This window comes from Camelus bactrianus, chromosome X, assembly GCF_048773025.1.
Source record: "Camelus bactrianus isolate YW-2024 breed Bactrian camel chromosome X, ASM4877302v1, whole genome shotgun sequence".
Taxonomy (NCBI): Eukaryota; Metazoa; Chordata; class Mammalia; order Artiodactyla; family Camelidae; genus Camelus; species Camelus bactrianus.
In genome coordinates, this window is record NC_133575.1 from 91797974 (window position 1) to 91818012 (window position 20039).

The following is a 20039-nucleotide window of genomic DNA, read 5'->3' on the forward strand; positions in this document are numbered from 1 at the left end:
GAAACCAGATGAGCTACAAATAACATGTGCCAAAACTTGGTTGGATGTCAACAGCTTTCAAATTAAACATAATGCCACAGTGAAAAAAAGCTAGATTGATACTCTCAGGTATTAAAAAGCAATCTGATAAGCAAATCATTCCACTAAATTCTGCAACTGGAAATAACTTACTAGCATATTCTATCTAGCTTTGATCAGTATAATTTTGAAAAGGAAGTGGAGAAAAAAGTAAATGCATCCTGATAAGAGCAATAAAGATCATTAACGGAAAGTACGTTTTATGAACAAAATTTAGGAACAAAAAGAAAAGGTTAATGAATGGGTTTACTCCAATCTTTAAGTAAATGTAATGGATTACATCAAAACAATACCATAGCCATGTTTTTATGAGACACTGTTCATTTAATACAGAGGACAGAAAAGGAATAGATATCAATTAACCTTAGCTCCCATTATATAACACCTGTTGGAGTTTAAAAACTGCTAATAGCTTTCTATCACTGCATTATATCATAATATGAGACTTTAAAGACCTCTCTAATCTGGCCCCAACTCAACTGTGCAACCTTATTTTTCATTATTTCCCTAAGTATTCTGACGCATTTTATCATTGGTAAAAACGCAGGCTTACTCCTTTTCCAGTATTTTTATTTATGCCATTATTTTTCACATAGAATATCTTCCTTCCTTCAAAGCCTAGTTCAAATTTGACTGCCTATGTAAAGCTATCTCTAACCAAATTTCTAAAAGACTTAGGCCCCTGGAGTCTGGGTTGCCTAACTAAGCATTCAATTACAGTTGATCCTGGAACAACATGGGTTTGAACTGCACAGGTCCCCTTATATGCAGATTTTTCCCCAAGAGTAAATACCACAGTACTACACAACGTGCGGTTGGTTGAATCTGCAGATGCGGAACCACAGACACCTAGCGTCCATTGTAGTTATACTTGGATTTTCCACTGCACGGAGGGTCGGCACCCCTAACCCCCTGCACTGTTGAAGGGTCAGTGTATATCCTACAGATTTCTTTTTCCAGGAAAGATGAAGTAACAGGGGGTGGATTTATCTTACTTCTTAAAACAACTCAAAATTAGACAAAATACATGAAAAACAATAGTTTAAGACTGGATGAAGGATAGGCTCTGTGAAAGAGGAGAAACAAGTTAGATGAGCCCCATGATTGCTTATTGCCTGGAATTTGCAGAGGTCCAAGGAGTGGGAACCCAGGTGAAGCCCCGGCATTTTCCCAGCATTGAGTCTTAGGGAGGTCAGGACAGCTAGGTTCGTAGGGTAGTACACAAGAGGAGAGGTCTGCACGGAGAGAGGGCCATGAGATCTAAAAATAGTCCCCTCTCAAGTACTCAAGTGAGTACTGGTAAGTGCATTTGTCTAGGGACAGAACCACCCAAAAGGAACACAAGGAATGCTCCTCAAGGCTCACCAAGGACTGGAAACAGATCCTATTCAAACCACAAGACTGGTAACGTTACAATTCTAGGGCCTTGGGTAAAGTATCCAAAAGGAATTTGCTCAGGACTAGAGAAAAGTGGCCCTAGAATAAATGCTGCTCTGGTTCCACCTTGAAAAGCTTAAAAGTAAATTTACAAAATATGTTAATGATAGGAGAATTGGGAAAGAAATCAGAGTGAAAAGTGCATCAAACTGATGGTGAGTCCTTCACCCTACACCCTACCTTTTCCCCCAGTGTACCCCATCCTGGATGTAAGACATCACATAACCTGGGGGCAGTTATCAGGGAGCAGACAGAGAAAGCGCTACTTCTGGCTGGAAGAGCAAGAAAAAAGATCCTTAAAGCTCACAGGGAGTGGAGAAAATCCATTTTACATTCTTCCCTCTACTGTTCTCTTGAGCCCCAGTCCTCAGGCAAGTCCAAGGCATTGGTGGTCACAACAGTGACAGCAGTGACAGTGGTGACAGCAAAGTCCTAAAATTCTGAGAGGAATCTTCCTCTTTGATCAGAGGAGTTGCAATGGTGCCTCTGCAGTGAATACCCCTCTGTATTCTGACCAGGATGTGGGTTCAGTTGTGGTTGAGTATATGACAAAGCAGGATGAAGCCCCAGCTTTCAGGCCAGGGGACCATGAGGAGAGCCCAAGAGAACTGGAAAGTACTGAGAAGATGGTCAAGACGGAAGAGCAAGAAAAAGAGACCCGGCAAAGTTCCATACCATGGAATACTGCTTAACAATAAAAATGCACAAGCTATTGATACACCTAACAAAGTAAATGGATCTCAAAGATATTAGACAACGTAAAAGAAGCCAGTCTCAAGAGCTTACCGACTGTATGATGTCATTTATATAATATGTGACAGAAAACAGATCAGTAATATCCAGGGTTTAGAGGTAGGATGAGTGTGACTACCAAGGGTAAAAGGAGAGTAGGTTGGGGTAATGAACAGTCCAGTATCTTAACTGTGGTGGTGATTACATGAAACAATATATTTGTTAAAACTCATAAATGTATAGATCAATTTAAAAATTCAGTTTTATTGTATGTTAATTAAAAAAGAGTAAAAAGATGGGGAAAGATAGGCCAAACTAACATTAAAAGACACCTGGCATGACTATACTATTGAACAAAGTAGATTTCAGAGCAAAGAATATTCATTATCAGTCTGATAAAAGATCTCAGCTTCCTTAAGAAACCAGGAAGAGAAGAGCAAATTAATCCCAAAGTAAGCAGGAGAATGGAAATAATAAAGATCAGAGTGGAGATTAATGAAATATAAAACAGAAAAACAAAGAAATTAAAAAAAAAAAACAACCAGAAAGCTGTTTTTTTGAGAAGATCCATACATTGATAAAACTCTAACGAGACTGACAGAAGAAAAAAGAGAGAAAATGCAAATTATCAATACCAGGATTGAGAGAGGTGATATCAGTAGAGACTCTATAAATAGTAAAAGGATAATAAGGAAATACGAACAACTATATGCCCATAATTTGACAACTCAGTTGAAATAGACACATTCCATGAAAGACACAAGCTGCTAATGATTACTCTAGAAGAAATAAGCTAAATAGCCATATATTTACTATAAAACTGAATTTTCACTCTTGAATTCTACCTTACATTTAAGGAAGAAATAACACCAATTCTACAAAAACACATCCAGAAAATTAAGAGGAAGGAACACGTCCCAGCTCATTCTACAAAGCCATCATTATCCTACCAAAACTAGACAAAGATAATCAAAGAAAACTAAGACCAAAATCCCTCAATGATCACAGATGCAAAAATCCCTAAAATTTTAGCAAATCAAATTTAATAATATACAAAAAGGATAATACATCATGACCAAGTGGGGTTTATTCCCACAATGCATAGTTGTTTTAGCATTCAAACAATCAATTCACATTATTAACAGACTAAAAAAAAAAATAAGGCTATCTCAATAGGTGCAAAAAAGCATTTGACAAAATCCAACATCCATTTCTGATTTAAAAAAAACCAAAACTCTCAGCAAACTAGGAACACAAAGGAACTTCCTCAAACCTATAGCTAACATCATACTCAAAGGAGAAAGAATGAATGCATTCCCCCCTGGTATTGGGACAAAGCAAGAATGTACACTCTAATCACTTCTATTCAACATTTTTCTGAAGTTTCTATCCAGTGCAATAAGGTAAGAAAACCAAATAAAAGGCCATCAGACTGGAAAGTAAGAAATAAAACTATATTTATTGGCAAAATGATTGTTTATGTAGAAAATCCTACAGAATGGACAAAAAAGTTCCTAGAACTAATAAGTCATTTTATCAAGGTTTCAAGATAAAAGATCAATAATCAGTAACAAACTATTTCTATATACTATATAGCAGCAAACAATCAGAAATTGAAATTATGTATTATAGCATATTTGACTTGCAAGTGGTATGTGCTGGTCCTCTCTTTCACTTCAAAACATGCTAAATAACCAACCAATCAAATAAATAAACAAAACACCTCATTTGAGAGAGCAGGGTAATTGGAGGTATTAGAATAACTTATTGTACACTAACCTGAGTATCTGAAGAACTATCCTCAAAAAAAATTATATGCTCATTTCTCTACATTTAACTGACATTCAGGAAACTGAAATAAATAAAAAGTTCAACAATCTGGATTATTTAAGCTCTTCTTTTATAAAATATAACATATTATAAAATCATTATGCCTCTCTTTCTTATGTTACTAATATATTTTAAAAGTTGTTAATTTTACAATCATAAAATCTTACAATAGGGTACAGTTCATCAACATGACATGATCAGCAAACCAACGCCTACCTTAGGATAAGCATTTCATGAAGTCAGCCCACTGGAAAGCAACACAAGTTAATTTGTATAGGCTTGAGATAACCTATTTTGTTAGCATTCCATTACAAAGATAATAACTTAAGACAATAAAATTAAATTTTTCATGACTTTACAACTAAAATTGGGCAAAGAAAATAAATTGATAAAATGGAGGAAAATACAGAAGAACAGTCTGATAGGCACCAGACTTAATGTGAGAAAATGTCAATTAGGAAGATAGACTTCTGGAGCAGGGAGGCATTTATAAGTTTTATAGGCTTCAGTAAGCATAGTCAACAATCAAGAAATGATTTGTTTCCACCTAGATAACTAGTCTACAATTAATATACACCACCACCAGCTGAAATACGCTACTCTAGTTATGGCTTCCTTGTCCTCACAGGGATGTTTCCAAATGGCAGTTAATGTTTTTTTCTCTCTGGTCCCTCCACTCAACCCCGTTTTGACAGGGGAGGGGAAGAAGGGCAGGCAGGCATGAAGATATTCTGTGTAATTCTGTGATTTCTATTAAGAATAAAATCTTTACTGTATCATTCATGCCAAATTATCTTTTCTCCTTTAATCCATGTTTTTATACTTATATTCAGTGAAAGCTAAATATTTAAAGACATCATATTTAAAAAGAGAATAGAGTTTAGAGCAAGATGAGAAAAAATATAAATACAAATTTACAGTTAGAAAACCTGTGCTTCAGAACTAGAACAAATAATCCTAAAATTTATATGGAATCACAAAAGACCCAGAATTGCCAAAGCAATACTGAAGAAAAAGAACAAAGCTGGGGGAATAAACCTCCCAGACTTCAGAGAATATTACAGAGCTACAGTAATCAAAACAGCAGAGTATTGGCACAAAAACAGACATATGGACCAATGAAACAGAATAGAGAGCCTAGAAATAAACGTACATACTTACAGTAAATTAATCGTCAACAAAGGAGACAAGAATATACAATGGAGAAAAGACAGTCTCTTCAGCAAGTAGGGTTGAGAAAGCTGGATAGCCACATATAAATCAATGAAGTTAGAACATTTCCTCACACCATACACAAAAATAAACTCAAAATGGATTAAAGACTTAAACGTAAGACAGGACACCATAAATCTCCTAGAAGAGAACATAGGCAAAACTTTCTCTGCCATAAATCTTAGCAATGTTCTCCTAGGGCAGTCTACCCAGGCAATAGAAATAAAAGCAAAAATTAACAAATGGGACCTAATTAAACTTAGAAGCTTTTGTACAGCAAAGGAAAACCATAAACAAAACAAAAAGACAATCTATGGAATGGGAGAAAATATTTGCAAATGATGTGACTGACAAGGGCTTAATTTCCAGAATATACAAACAGTTCATTAACTTAATAACAAAAAAACAAACAGCCCAATCCAAAAAAGGGCAAAGGACCTAAACAAGGAATTCTCTAATGAAGACATACAAATGGCCAACAGGCACATGAAAAAATGCTCAGTATTGCTAATTATCAGAGAAAAGCAAATCAATACTACAATGAAGTATCACCTCACACAAGTCAGAATGGCCATCATTCAAAAGTCCACGAATGACAAATGCTGGAGAGGGTGTGGAGAAAAGGGAACCCTCCTACACTGTTGGTAGGAATGTAGTTTGGTGCAGCCATTATGAAAAATAGTATGGAGATTCCTCAAAAAACTAAAAATAGATTTACCATATGATCCAGCAATCCCACCCCTGGGCACATAGCCAGAGGGAACTCAAATTCAAAAAGACACATGCACTCCAATGTTCATAGCAGCACTATTTACCATAGCCAAGAGATGGAAACAACCTAAATGTCCAGCAACAGAGGACTAGATAAAGAAGATGTGGTATATATACACAATGGAATACTACTCAGCCATAAAGAAGAATGAAATAATGTCATTTGCAGCAACATGGATGGACCTAGAGATGATCATACTAAGTGAAGTAAGTTAGAGAAAGAAAAATATCATATGATATCACTTATATGAGGAATCTATGAAAAGACAAAAATGAACTCATTTATAAAACAGAAACAGATTCAGACATAGAAAACAAACTTATGGCTACCAGAGGGAAAGGTAGGGGAAGGTATAAATTGGGAGCTTGAGATTTGCTGATACTAATACTATATATAAAACAGATAAACAACAAGTTTCTTCTGTATAGCACAGGGAATTATATTCAATACGTTGTAGTAACCTATAATGAAAAAGAATATGAAAAGGAATATATGTATGTATATGTATGACTGAAACATTATGCTGTGCACCAGAAATTGACACACTGTAAACTGACCATACTTCAACTAAAAGATAAAAATAATAAATTAAAATGGAAAAAATAAATAAAGGAAAAAAAAAAAAGAAAAAAGAAAACCTGTGTTCAAGTCCTAGTTTTTGTACCTTCGTGGCTAAGTGAATTTGGGCAAGCCTTCTAAACTTCCTGAGCTTCAGTTTCCCAATCTATAAAATGAGGATAATAATTATTGCCTTTTCTATTTCACAAAATTGTTTCAAGTATCAATGAGGCAAGTATATATGAAAGTAACTTATAAGTGCTATCCAAATGCATTTATTCCATAAACAATATCAATAAGAGCAGTTAAAAGCATTGAGTATTTCTTCTGTGCCAGGTACTGGGCTAGGCTCTTTATATGTATTATCTCTTTCAATGATAATAATAATATTAATAATCAATAATAATAATAATGGATATCTATTAAGCATCCACCATATGCCCCAGCACTAGGTCACAGGCATACACAAACAGCAGATTAGATTCTAGATCTTGTGGATCTCACTGATATGTGATATTGATGGGCCAAGAGGGAGGACAAGAAGGAGCCATGAACTCTGCCTAGGTTACACAAATTCCAGCTTCAAAAGGAATTGAAATTAGCTGTCAGGGGAACAGATCCAGGGGAAGAAACTGGCCCAGAGAGGATAAAGACTTTCCCAAAGTCACATGTTAGCTGGTAAGTTGTCTTAAATCCGTGCCTTTCCCATTGGGGTATCCTGCAGAGTGAGGCTTCTTAAAACAGTTTCTCCCCACAAATCTGTTCCCCTGACAGCTACTTTCAATGACTTTTGAAGCTGGAGTTTGGGTGATTGTTAACTTTACAACAATGATAACATTTACACATTAAACACTTCTCTAGCTTGTTCCCCTGACAACCACACACCTAAGACTAGCTACCCCCAAAAAACCAGTCCCTGTTAGTGCTTATACTTAAAAACTCAGTGAGGACATAATTTCAAATAGACTTATAAAGAGATCATACAATATTTTTCAATTGCAATATAGAGAGGTAGCTCTAGGCCACCACAGAAAATATTATAACATAAAAAATCAGTTGAAGAAAAAACAAACTCAGGTTACTTTCAAACTACCATTCCTACCACCAGTGTAGACCAATAAAGGCTGAGCTAAAATGTGACAGAGCTAAGGGTCTCCTTTTGTGGTACCTGTTTTCAATGATGACATTCACATATAAGAGTAATTACTTTTTAAAATTGATGTAGAGTTGATTTCTGATGCTGAGTTAGTTTCAGGTGTACAGCAAAGTGATTCAGTTACATATATATATGTATATTCTTTCCCAGATTCTTTTCCATTATAGGTTATTACAAGATATTGAATATAGTTCTCTAGTCTACACAGTAGGTCCTGTTTATCTATTTCATATATAGTAGTGTGTCTCTGTTAACCCCAAACTCTTACTCCATTATATTTTTTGATTATACAGCTTGTACACAAAAGTATCTCCATCATTCATCAGTCTCCCTAATGTCTCTAGACCTTCTGCTATGCGTTTACATTCATATATATGTATACATGTTGTATATTTCTTCTACAAATACGTGGGATTATGCAATATATATTTCCCTATTACTTTTTAAAAACAGCTTTATTGAGATATAACTAACATACCATTCAATTCACTCATTTAAAGTGTACAGTTTAGTGGTTGTTAGCATATTCACAGATATAATGTACAACCATCTCCACAGTCAATTTTAGGATATTTTCATAACCTCAAAAAGAAACCCCAGACCCTTTAGCTATCATCCTTATATCCTCTCATCTTCTCCAACCCTGAGCAATCACTGGTCTAAATTCTGTCTCTATAGATTTCCCTATTCTGGACATTTCATATGGATGGACTCATGTAAAATGTGCTCTTTGTGACTGGCTTCTTTCACTTAGCATATGCTTTCCAGGTTCATCCACGTTCTAGCATGTATCAGGACTTCATCCGTTAATATAGCTGAGTAATATTTCATTGTGTGGAGATGCCACATTTGTCCTATTATCTTTTCATTTAATTTTTTCTTTCCATTCAGTACACACAGATCTAGTTCACTCTTTTTAGTGACTGTGAAATGTGACACAGTTTCAATGCGACATCACTTAAGTAACCATTTCCCTACTGATGGATATTTAAGCTACTTCCAGTGTTTCCCCATTGTAACAGTAACTTGTAATCTCCACATGATATATAGGGAGGAAGGGAGAGGCCATCTCTCAGTGGAAGAAGGACCCTGCCTTTCAGGACAGTGCCTCTATAAGTACGTTCCCTGGACATGCAACATCGCCTGGAAACTTGTTAAAAGTGCATACTTCTGGGCCCCACCCCCAGAATTTTTCATACAGAAAAGAATGGGTGGATCCTGGTGCTCACTGTTTCAACAAGTCCTCCTCCTTAGGATTCTGAGATGCAATAAAAATTGCTGTTCTAAATCTCTTTGACTACACTGCAGTGGCTTTCATTATTTAGTTTTAAGTAAATTTTAAAAATTAGTAGGACCACAAACACTGGCTTTAACACCTGGCTCTGGTTGTGGACAGAGCAGTATAGCGGAGCGGTGCGTCTCTATGTTTCTTTAGGGAAAGTACTTGAGCATGACAAAAAACCTTTCTCTGTTTTTCTTTAGGAGTACTTGAATATAACAAAAAACCTCTTCCTCTTCCTCTCAGTTAGCTTTTCCTAGCTGTTTGACCCCTCATTCTCTTCCTCTCCTAACCTTAAAAAACCAACAACCAACAATTAAACCATTTCCGCAGAACTAAGATAACAGGGGATGGGAAGCTTTTCCTTCCTGATCCTCACATTTCTGCGGAGGATACCCATGGGACAACAAACTGTAGCCCTCAGCTCCCGGTAGAAACTGAAGCGTTGGAAAAATGAGATCTCCCTGAATCACAGATGGGAACAAGAAGAAAATGTCGAGGTCTCCTACTCAAGAGCCACATTATGGAGATAAGAAAAACGAATCCCAGGGAAATCACATGACACAACAAGGCCACACAGCGTGTACAAGCCTCTCTCTCCCTAGGCTTTACTACACTACACGGTGCACTATATACTGCTTCCCTATAATGGTGCTTGAGCACAAATATACATGAAATTCATCTGGGGGGATTTCTTTTAAAAATACATTTAGAAGGATTTACTTTCCTTATCTTACTAAGCCGAGAAGACTGATATAATTTACTTATGTCTAGAAGAAATTTATGGGCATCCGGTGTTATATTGTTCTCTAATTCAGCAACACCCACAGAGGTCAGGGAGTATCCACAACAGTCAGAAGCACTTGGACGGCTTCTCCCTAAGTTAAATAGCTCCACATTGCAGCTTTTTGTGTTCTTTTGGCTTTCTATTGTTTTCCTGTCCTCTCCTTTGATGTCAGTTATCACTTCTTACATTTATCAGTGCGTCTGTGTCCAGCAGTCCTCACCCCGACTCCCACACCTACTACTGCCAATGTGAGTTGAGACACCAAATAAATACGATCTTTAGAACTATGATAAAGGTGACAGTAAAACAGGTTGCAAGTGAGGAACTAGAAAATAGAGTGTGGGGACTAGTTTTTTGATATTTACATTGGCTGAGATGTAATGAAAAGTCAGTGTTGCCAGTTACAACATTCTGTAAGAAAGGGGCAAGATAGCAAGACCTCCCTTACACAAACAAAACAAAGAGGGAATTCAGAAGATTTTTTTTTAACATTAAGAAGGTGTGCAGTTTCCTCCCTTAAGGTTTCGCCTCTATTTGTTCGCTTTTTTTTTTAATTAATAAACTTTATTTTTTAGAGCAGTTTTTTTTCCTTTTTTCCTTTTTTTAAATTGAAGTATAGCTGATTTACAACGTTGTGTTAGTTTCTGGTATACAGCTTTATGATTCCATTATACATACAAATATATTCTTTTTCATATTCTTTATCTTACAGGTTATTACAAGATATTGAATATAGTTCCCTGTGCTAATAGTAGGACTTGGTTGTTTATCTATTTTATATATAGTAGTTTATATACAGTAGTTAGTATCTGCAAATCCTAAACTCTCAATTTATCACTCCCTGCCCCTTTCCCCCTGGTAACCATAAGTTTGTTTTCTATCTCTGTAAGCCTGTTTCTGTTTTGTTAATAAGTTCATTTGTGTCATTTTTTTTAGATTCTACACATAAGTGGTATCCTACGATATTTGTCTTTCTCTGTCTGACTTACTTCACTTAGTATCATAATCTCTAGGTCCATCCATGTTGCTGCAAATGGCATTATTCCTTTCTTTTTTATGACTGAGTAGCATTCCATTGCTAGAGCAGTTTTAGGTTCACAGCAAAGTTGAGTGGAAAGTACACAGAGTTCCCATACACTCCCTGTCCACACACAGGCACACGCCTGACACTATCAAGATTCCACACCACAAAAACCCTGGGTGGTTTTTAAAGGTACGTAAGTAATGCAAAATGGCTGGCTGGGATTACCTGTAACACCACAGAACTGTGGGTATTGCTGGTAAAGATGCGTGTGGTTCCTGCCTTGGAAGACTGCAAATGGGATGAGAGGCCCATTTCGCTGCTTCCAAGGGACAATTTCATGTGCTGGTCTTCCTCTTCCACTAGAGATCTGAAAAGTTTTTTAAATCAGAAAAGAAGGCAAATTAAAACTTGTCATATAATTCACAATAATGAAATTATTATAGTCTCTCATCTGATTATGTGTCAATCATCTGACTATGGAACCTACTGAGTTTCGTTTCACTGTATTGTAGGTTCATACCAGTCCACATCATAGAAGAAATAGATCTGTATGTGTAAAAAGCTTTCCAAGGTCAGAATAGATAAATGAGAACTGAGAAATCAACCTAAAAGCTGGCTCAAAACTATAATCACAAAGGGTTTGGTTTTTTTTTAGTGCCAGACTAATTGCTTTGGTATTGTGTTGTTCAGGCAGCAATATCATCAAATTGTGTTATTCACAGTTAAAAGTAATTTGGAATACTTACTTTTAGAAAGATAGAAGTAATATCTATCATTTATGGAACAGTCACTTAATATCAGGTACTTGCCCAGAAATGTAGACCCAAGATCTCATATAACCCTTAAAATAATCCATTGCAACAGGTACTACTATTATCTCCTTTTTATTAAGGGTAGAGAAAATGGGCTACAGAAGAGTTAAACATTCCTTACCTAATGTCACAGAGTTATTAAAATGATTAGGCAGGATTTGAATCTAAGTCTAGTTGGCTTCCAAACTCCAAAGAGCCCATTAATAAACACCAGAGGTTAACTGTGATATACGAACACGTTACTACCTCTTGTGTCATTATAGTTCTTCTAATCAACCTCAACTGAACAAAAAATGTTATACATGAAATAACTTCTTTTTCTAGCAGTAACTCTCACTTAGCGGTTTGGGATTATTTAGCTGAATAGTCACAGGGTGGTGGCCTTTCCATCTTTTCAAACAAACATATAATAAAAATAATTAACACAAGCTCTGCCCATGCATATATCACATTAGCAATTTTTCAGGGACCATAAAAAGCATTTGAGAACTTGTGGTCAACAGGTCAGTTGGATTCACAGAGAATATGGCGAAACATTTAATAGATAAAAGGCCTCAGGTTACATTAAAAATTGACCACCATGGCACAAACTTTCATCATTCCTTAGACTAGGCAGACTTGTGTTTCCTTAGGTATACACTACTAAAATTATTTCTGAATCACCTGCCTAAGAGCAGGGAGGCCATGGTTCTGAACGGGTTTGTACGCTCATGATGCAGACCGCTAAAATGGACATCAGGAAGGAAAATGCATTTTCAAGTGCTAGAATTCTTTCTTTTTCCTATTTATTTGTAACTTCCTGAATGTTGAATGATTTGTTTAAGAACTTGAGTCTATCCAATATCTTAAAGATTTCACCTTTCCCCCCACCATTCCTACAATCTAAGTTGATCAGTTTTAACAGGAAAAAAAGTTTTAAGACTAGACCATACTTTTAATAAAAGTCCTGCTTTTTGAATTCCAACACCAACCAAATGGATTTAAATCTTGCAGTCATTAGCAAAACTCCTGGCCTTAAGGGTGACATCAATTCTTCTTAACAATATTAGAGCCATAGTATAACCAAAAGATGAATTAATAATATATAGCCATGTTTTATTCAACCCTTATGGATATTTAATAAAGAAGAGAATAATTTAAGTAAGATTTTAACAAGCATAAAAGAAAATGAATATAGCTTTTCACTAGTTTCAGAAATAGCTTTTAAAAAGAATTAAATTATATATATGATATATAACATACATACACTCATGCATACTTTTAGGCAGCTTTTGCAGACAGACATTTAAAATTACAGAATCAATTGGAAAAGTAGGAAATAGATTGATGGTGACTGGTATCCCTAATCAGAAAATTTCCATTCATTTAGAATTATTTTAATGGGACATTCAAGCAGAAAGTTTTATTAGTTTCTGTATTCCCTACACAGAACCTGGAACATGAGAGGTTTGATATATGTCATCTGAATGAATACAGAATCTCATTTCTGTGGATCATTCCAAAGACATTTCTTTATCATGCAGTGCTTTAAATGATCATCAATTAACATTTTTATAGAACCACAGATGTAAAAGAGACAGGAGTAAAGCTGAAATCACATTGCCCCTATGACATATCTGGAAATTGCTTTTTTTTCAAACAAACTGCAGATAACAACTTGTTTACATGTCATTTGTCTCTTGCTCTTAAAAACTGAAGAGCACAATGTGAAAATGCAGCCCTTTCTTGGCAAGATAATATGTCTGGCTTTCTAACTAATTACTTCCAAGGCTAAAGAAGCCTTCACTAAAATCATCATCTTCATGACTTTTTATCAACATCTTCTGACTTTTTAACATTCAGAACACTCCCTATTATTTCTGCCTCAGTAACAGCACATGCCATGTCCACCTTCTCAGCAGATTCAATATTCCCTTCTATCTCCTTTTCACTAATTTTATTGACTGGACGTGAAGAGCATTGGAAGGAGGTGAAACCTCTCTGCAAATCCCAAGCCACAATTACATCAAACTGTCCTTAAAGGAATGATTATCTGAGTAATTTCAAGAACAAATAAATATTTTTAATCTTTTTTTTTTCCAAGTCATATGGTTAGAAGTAATATAAGTGGTTCTGAGTTGTGGGGGGGGACCAGGGGGATTTTGTCCCCTCCTCCCCTCGCCATGTTTGGCAATGTCTGGAGACATTTTACATGGTCGCAATGTGGTGGGGGAGCAGGGTTGCTACTGTCATCTTAGAGGGATGCTTTTAAACATCCTACAATGCACAGGAAAGGTCTCCACTTTAAAGGTGTACTCAGGCAAAAATTTCAAAAACGCCAAGGTTGAGAAACCCTGATATAGAGGGATTAACCTCCTCAGGACAATTTTTCTAAAGAAATCTCGTGTTTAGATAACTTCCCAGTCTGGGGGTGGACTCCATGAGTAATGCAGGCAGTCAGAAACACAATAGGATTATCAATTACCACTAACTCCTCCAGGACTACCTAATAATAGAACACCTCCTCCAGTCCATCAGTTTGAAAAATCAACTGTTTATAGGAGATAAATAGATAACAGCTTTGCAGTTTATAAGACAAATATGCAGAAGAGCTTTTGTCCTATGTAAACTCACGTGATAAGAATAATTTCCTAATTCTGCTGAAAATCATTATTATTTGAGGAGAAAAAAAAAATTTGGAGTCACTTCTACATGCTAACGTAGAATCAAGCAAATCCTGCCCAAATAGCCCTGTTTCATTAATCCTGTGACATTATTCATGAGAGAGACTGTGTTCATCAGTTTTCTTTCTAAAAACGGAATCTTTTTCTTACAATGTCTGTATATTGCTACCACAGCACTCCTGCCCACCCTGCTACCGCTGGACACATCTTATTTTCTAAACAATGACCAACCACAGAGCACAAAAGCAATCTTTCACAAAGTGTCCATGAATCAGTCAACCATACTTGCTCAAAGAGAACAATTACATTTTCAAAGAGCATTAGGTAGAGATAGAGGCATTTTCTGATCGTTTTACTGGAAGCACTGCAAAGGTGGTCAAATCAAACATACAGGGAACAGGACATTTCTCTGCACTGCTATTTGAAGACAAAGGAAACAGAAAGTCTAAGCAATTGTCATACTTTTAACAGGGTGATGCTAACATTGTAATGTTGCCTCAAAGCCTTCCATATTTTAAAAGATGGGAAACAGGTGTAAATGATATAAGCACACAATTCATAAACAAATGGTTTCGTACAAATGGTTAACAGAAAAATGTTCAACCTCATTAGTATTCCAGAATATGCAAATTAAAGCAAACCTGTAAATTTATCAAAGAGCAGCATGGAAGATAGATTCTCAAAATTGCTAGTGCAAACATGTATTAAGCCCCTGCCACCTGCATGGTACTGTTCACCTGACGGATTTTTTAATGAAAAATTTAAAATCATAAAATGTACAAATTCTTTTTCTACTGAACACCATGACAAGAAAGGACTGTGTATTACTGGTAGGTGGGCTGCAGCACGAGTGCTCTGTCAGTCTGGTTCAAATACGTTTTCTACAATGAATCGTTCTGAAGAGGTAATAGTTTGGTAGACATTCTATAAAGAACAGTGTCTCAGAACTCACTGTAGCAATCAGGTTTGTTGGTGTGATATATGGGGAAAAGTATCCCACAACTGCATCACTTGGCTCCAAAGCCTCCAACAGTCTTAAAACACTCATCAGTCTCCATACCAAAAAACATTTCCCCAAAACCCACCGAAATGAGTACTTCCCTGTTTAAAAAATAAGGTATTGACTTGATAAGTGATAAAATATGTATCTCAATTTCTTGGTTTCTATCACTGCCAGCGCTGGTTCACGTTATACAGAAAGCCAGTGAGGTCAAACATCCTTGTCAAGGGAAAGGGGACATTTTCGTGCTTTTGGCAATTATTAGCATGAAAACACATTAAACACTTGACTTCTCGGTAGGTGTTTCTTACACGTATGTGCCAACCCAGGCCCCGGCACGTTCACTTCTTGCTCGCACAGCACATTTACAGCGCTACGCATAAAGCATGCTAGTAAGATATATGTACTTGCCGAAAACACGTATTGCCCAAGACTATCAGAACACCTGTCAAACTAGTCCCTTTACTTTCCTGTATTGTTTTTAATTTCTGAGGGAAAAAAATAAATGAATCAGAGAAAAAGCAGAAAGGTAAAAAGTATAACAAAGCCCTTAACTTTTCTCTCTTTAGTTCTGGGTCAGTTTCATAGCACTTCATCTTGCTTGTGACTGCTACATCACCAAGTGGTTAAACCTAGCAATGTATGCAATGCTAGTAATGTAATTCCATGATAACAAAAGAGCCGGGGTTTCTGAGTTAGTGTCAAAAGTATTATTCAAATACTGCAATTTTCCAGAGTAAAATAGTATTATAACTGGAAGTCAGTGCCAGTGGGTTAGTGTGCAAGAACAGCCACAATAACAAAACAAAACAAGAAGAAAAACAAAAAGAAAAGCCATGAATGGTATTGCAACACAAGAAATCAAGTTAGTTAATCAAGGCACTGACTTATGTTTTCCACCACCCAGCCCCCAGAAAAATAAAATACACATTTCTCACACTCACAATTTAAAAAGAAAATCAAGAAAAAGGCTTTCTTCAAAGAAGAACTCCCCCGCCATTTGTTTTTCTGCTCGGAAACAGAGACAAGACGTGTCGGCTAGCAGCAGCATTTGCTAAATGAAACATTTCTCGCGATAAAGTTGCGTTGGCAGGTGGGGGAAAAATTTAGCCACCTGTTCTCGGACTCATTTGAATATGAGTGCTAAATCTGTCAAGGTATTTCCCTCCCCCATGAGAAATAAATTCAAAACTTAAGATGGTAGAAGTCATTTCCCACTGATTTTTCTATAGATTCAAAGTATGCATTCTGCATTGAATTCTGAAGATGCTAATAACCTTCCTACCTCAAAATTTAGAATCAACTTTCCTTCACCTCTTCCATCAAAAACTGAATCACACATATACACATATGCTCTCTCTCTCTCCCCCTCAACTTCCATTAAGAAAAAAAAAGAGGGAAAGTGTTCTTAAAAATAAGAAAGAAATTTTCCAATTCATGAAGTAAGTTGATATATATAAAATAAGCCTGATATTTCCTTAAAACCTAAAATACTGATGTCCCAACTAAAATGTCATTTACAGTATCATTCCACAAGGAAATTATAAATATGATAGCAACTTCTCTTAATAAGGCGTAATCACTGTTTAAGAAACTATAGAGAACATACCTCCTTAATAAGGTGTTTGCCTGAAAGGAGTCAAGAAAGCTAAAGCTTTGGTTAGTTATTTGTATTTTTAATGACATACATATAAGTACATTACTGTCAACTTGCAATAAATTTGTTAATGGAAATCTTTTGCACAGATGATATAAAAGAGCTGCTAATCTTTCCAAAGCTTTCTTTCCTGCTGCAGCCATACCAGAGTCCACAAAAGAGAAAAAAAGTTCAAGGTGATAGGATCAGACTGGAAAATGATTTTCCAAAGTAAAGAAGCTTCTTTATTTGCATATGTCTGTCACATTTAAAATAAAACCACATTAATAAATAGCTGATGTCAGTTTTAACATAGGAATAAGATGGTTTGCCCAGCACCTGCTATGTACTACGCACTGTGCCAGACATGTTCTTAATCCTCAGCGCAATCCCATTTTCAAGACAGGAGACTGAAGCTCAGAGAGTTGAAGTCCTCACCATGAGTCTGGTAACTACAATTGGAACCTGAGTCTGATTTCAGAGCCCACGTTGTTCCCCTGATGTCAAGCCCCCAAAAAAACAATAGCAGAGAGGAGAGGCCATAAAGCAACTGATATTTCAATGCTTAATTTATAAACACAAGGAGGATCTCAGAGAGACACATTTTGTTATCGGGAAGCAACTGGTTGGTTGAATTAGTTCAGTCTAAAATGACCCATTTTTACCACTCCTTCCATAATGACAATACCAATGCTCAAAATCTCTCATGCCATTCTCCCAACACACATGGGCTAAGGAGGCAGCATATCCTAGGATATACTCAGATCAAGTTTAGGGAGAACTTTATATTACTGATCTCAACATTTAAAAGAACAGATTCTGAATTCCAAAGCCACCCATCACAATCACAGAAATAGCACCATGGCACAGATGAGGGAACTGTGCTAAACACATGGAATGACAAATGATACTTCAGTAGGTAACTCTCATGGGATGAGAGTTCATTATCAAACCACAAAACAGTTGCCCTGAACATCTCAATCCTGCCCCTGAAACACCTGACAATTACTGTTTGCTCCCTCTAGCTACCATATTTCAAAACTTTCGTCTTTCTTCATCTTTTAAAATCCACATGCCAATTATATTACATCAAGTTTCAGGCATCTAGACCAGGAAATTTTTCTGTTTGGAAGCTTGGTTTATATATTATTTCTATTCTTCAAGTTTCTCATTATATTTTTTTTCTCATTATATTTTGATGTAATATAGATAGATAGTACATAGATAGATACCTAAAGTAGAAATAAAAGAGTAAGCAAAAGAATGAATGCTACCTGAAACTAATATAACATTGTAAATTAACTCCACTTCAGTTAAAAAAAATGAATTTTAAACACTGGTTTCCTACCTACTATATAAAAAAGCTAAGTCGAAGTCGAAGCTCCCTTGCTTTAAGAAGCCATATAAAGTGAGGGAGTACATAAGCGTAGTGGTGGCAGGGAGACAGCAATGTGGACATGTGGGCTCCCATGACTGCCAACAGTCCCCTTGCCAGTGCACAGAGGAAATAGTTATAATCCTCTGGAAAAGCATTAGCCCTCTGGAAGGCTGATTCTCCCTCTACAGCCAGCCCCAGCCCCGCCACTGAGAAGTCTAGCCATATCCAAGGCAGGGAGCCTGCCTTCTCTTTCTTCAATCGCCAAATGGAAAAAGTGGAATGGGAGCTCCAACACCCAGGCCAACTTTCTATCAAGTAGGTTTTTGCTCCCAGAGGATTTGTGAATCAAGTTGTCATTTTATTCCTATTATCTGTAGCTTACCAACTTTGAAATGTGATGACTGACCTATGGTGCATTTCACCTGCCTAAAATTTCAGTTTATTAAATATTCAAACATCCAAGTTATCCAATTTTAGACTTTATTATAAAGGCAGATTCCACAAACTCAAAACCAATTAGAAATCACTGAGACAAATCTCTTTGGGACTAGGAGAATCATTAATCAAATGGTAACAAATCCAATCCTTTTCTGTCTTTGCTGAATTTCCTCGTTATATTCAACTTCACAAAGTCAATAATTCATGACCAGGTCTTAAGGGAATGTTTATTTCTCTTTTAAAAGGAAATATGATAAAAAACAAAGAGTAAGACTTTCAAACTTAAAAGTTATAGCCAATTGCACTCCATGTTTTAAGAATTATAATTGGCAGCTCTACGAGTCCCACTGATTCTGCCTTCAAAGCCTGTAATAAATGCAACAAATCTCAACCTTGATTTTGCAATGACCTAGAGGCATCTCTAATTATTTCAATGAATACATCAAATCAAAAGCCGTGTTTAATATGATTTAATCAAACCAATGTTTTAATATGACAGCCAATATTTTTAAGACAAGGGAAAGTAATACAAAGAGAAAAATCAGAAGACTCAAAGAGTCTGGGAATCACACTAAGGATAGTTCTCTCAAGTTTGTCTCAGATATGAAGCTTAGAGAAGCAGAGTCTAATTCCAGTATAATGTTTCATATTAAAATTATTTTCCATTCTGTACCCATCTGCCTCACCATTAAGGTTTTTTTTTTTTTTAAATAAAACTTTGCTATAAGACTTGAAGTTATCCCTCTTGTACAATGCTTACTGTAAAGAAACATAATCATTTCTGACCTTAAGTTCTCAGGTTGTTAGGAGATGAAAAAAATCTTCACGGTCACTTACAGCCCACTCACCTATCTACCCATTCAAGCAACATATTCTCAGAGTAGAAATGCAGAAATGGCTTGTGATTTTTTCTCTAAAATACCATCAGGAGTCTCCATTTTACTACAGTCCTAGAAAACTATTTTCATTAAGATCACTACAATGTTCAGTTCCATGTCACAATGCATTTCATGACTGAGCTACAGACAGCTCTGCTAATGTAACAAAAATTGCTCTACAAAATAACTTGATAAGATTTTGTCCATAGCACAGTAACACAGGAAGGAGTCCTTTGGGCAAAGTATTCATGTACCATGACTGTATTTGTTTACCTTGAATATTAAATATTCTTAATAAAATTGGTAAGTTTCCTGGAAGGCAGACTGGTTATTTATCTTTTTTGAAGGAGTAGATGCAAATTATAATTC

General features: G+C 36.1%; 1 protein-coding gene across 8 annotated transcripts in view; it reads right to left on the reverse strand.

Annotated features, from left to right (window-relative positions):
• Nucleotides 1-20039, reverse strand: part of KLHL13 (kelch like family member 13) — a 160364-nt gene that overhangs the window by 24484 nt on the left and 115841 nt on the right. For all 8 annotated transcript variants that reach the window (XM_010947417.3, XM_045510958.2, XM_045510952.2 and 5 more), the window contains one exon: nt 11091-11232. In XM_010947417.3, coding sequence (XP_010945719.1) covers nt 11091-11204 — 114 coding nt within the window. In that variant the 5' untranslated portion in view covers nt 11205-11232. The remainder of the gene's footprint in view (nt 1-11090; nt 11233-20039) is intronic.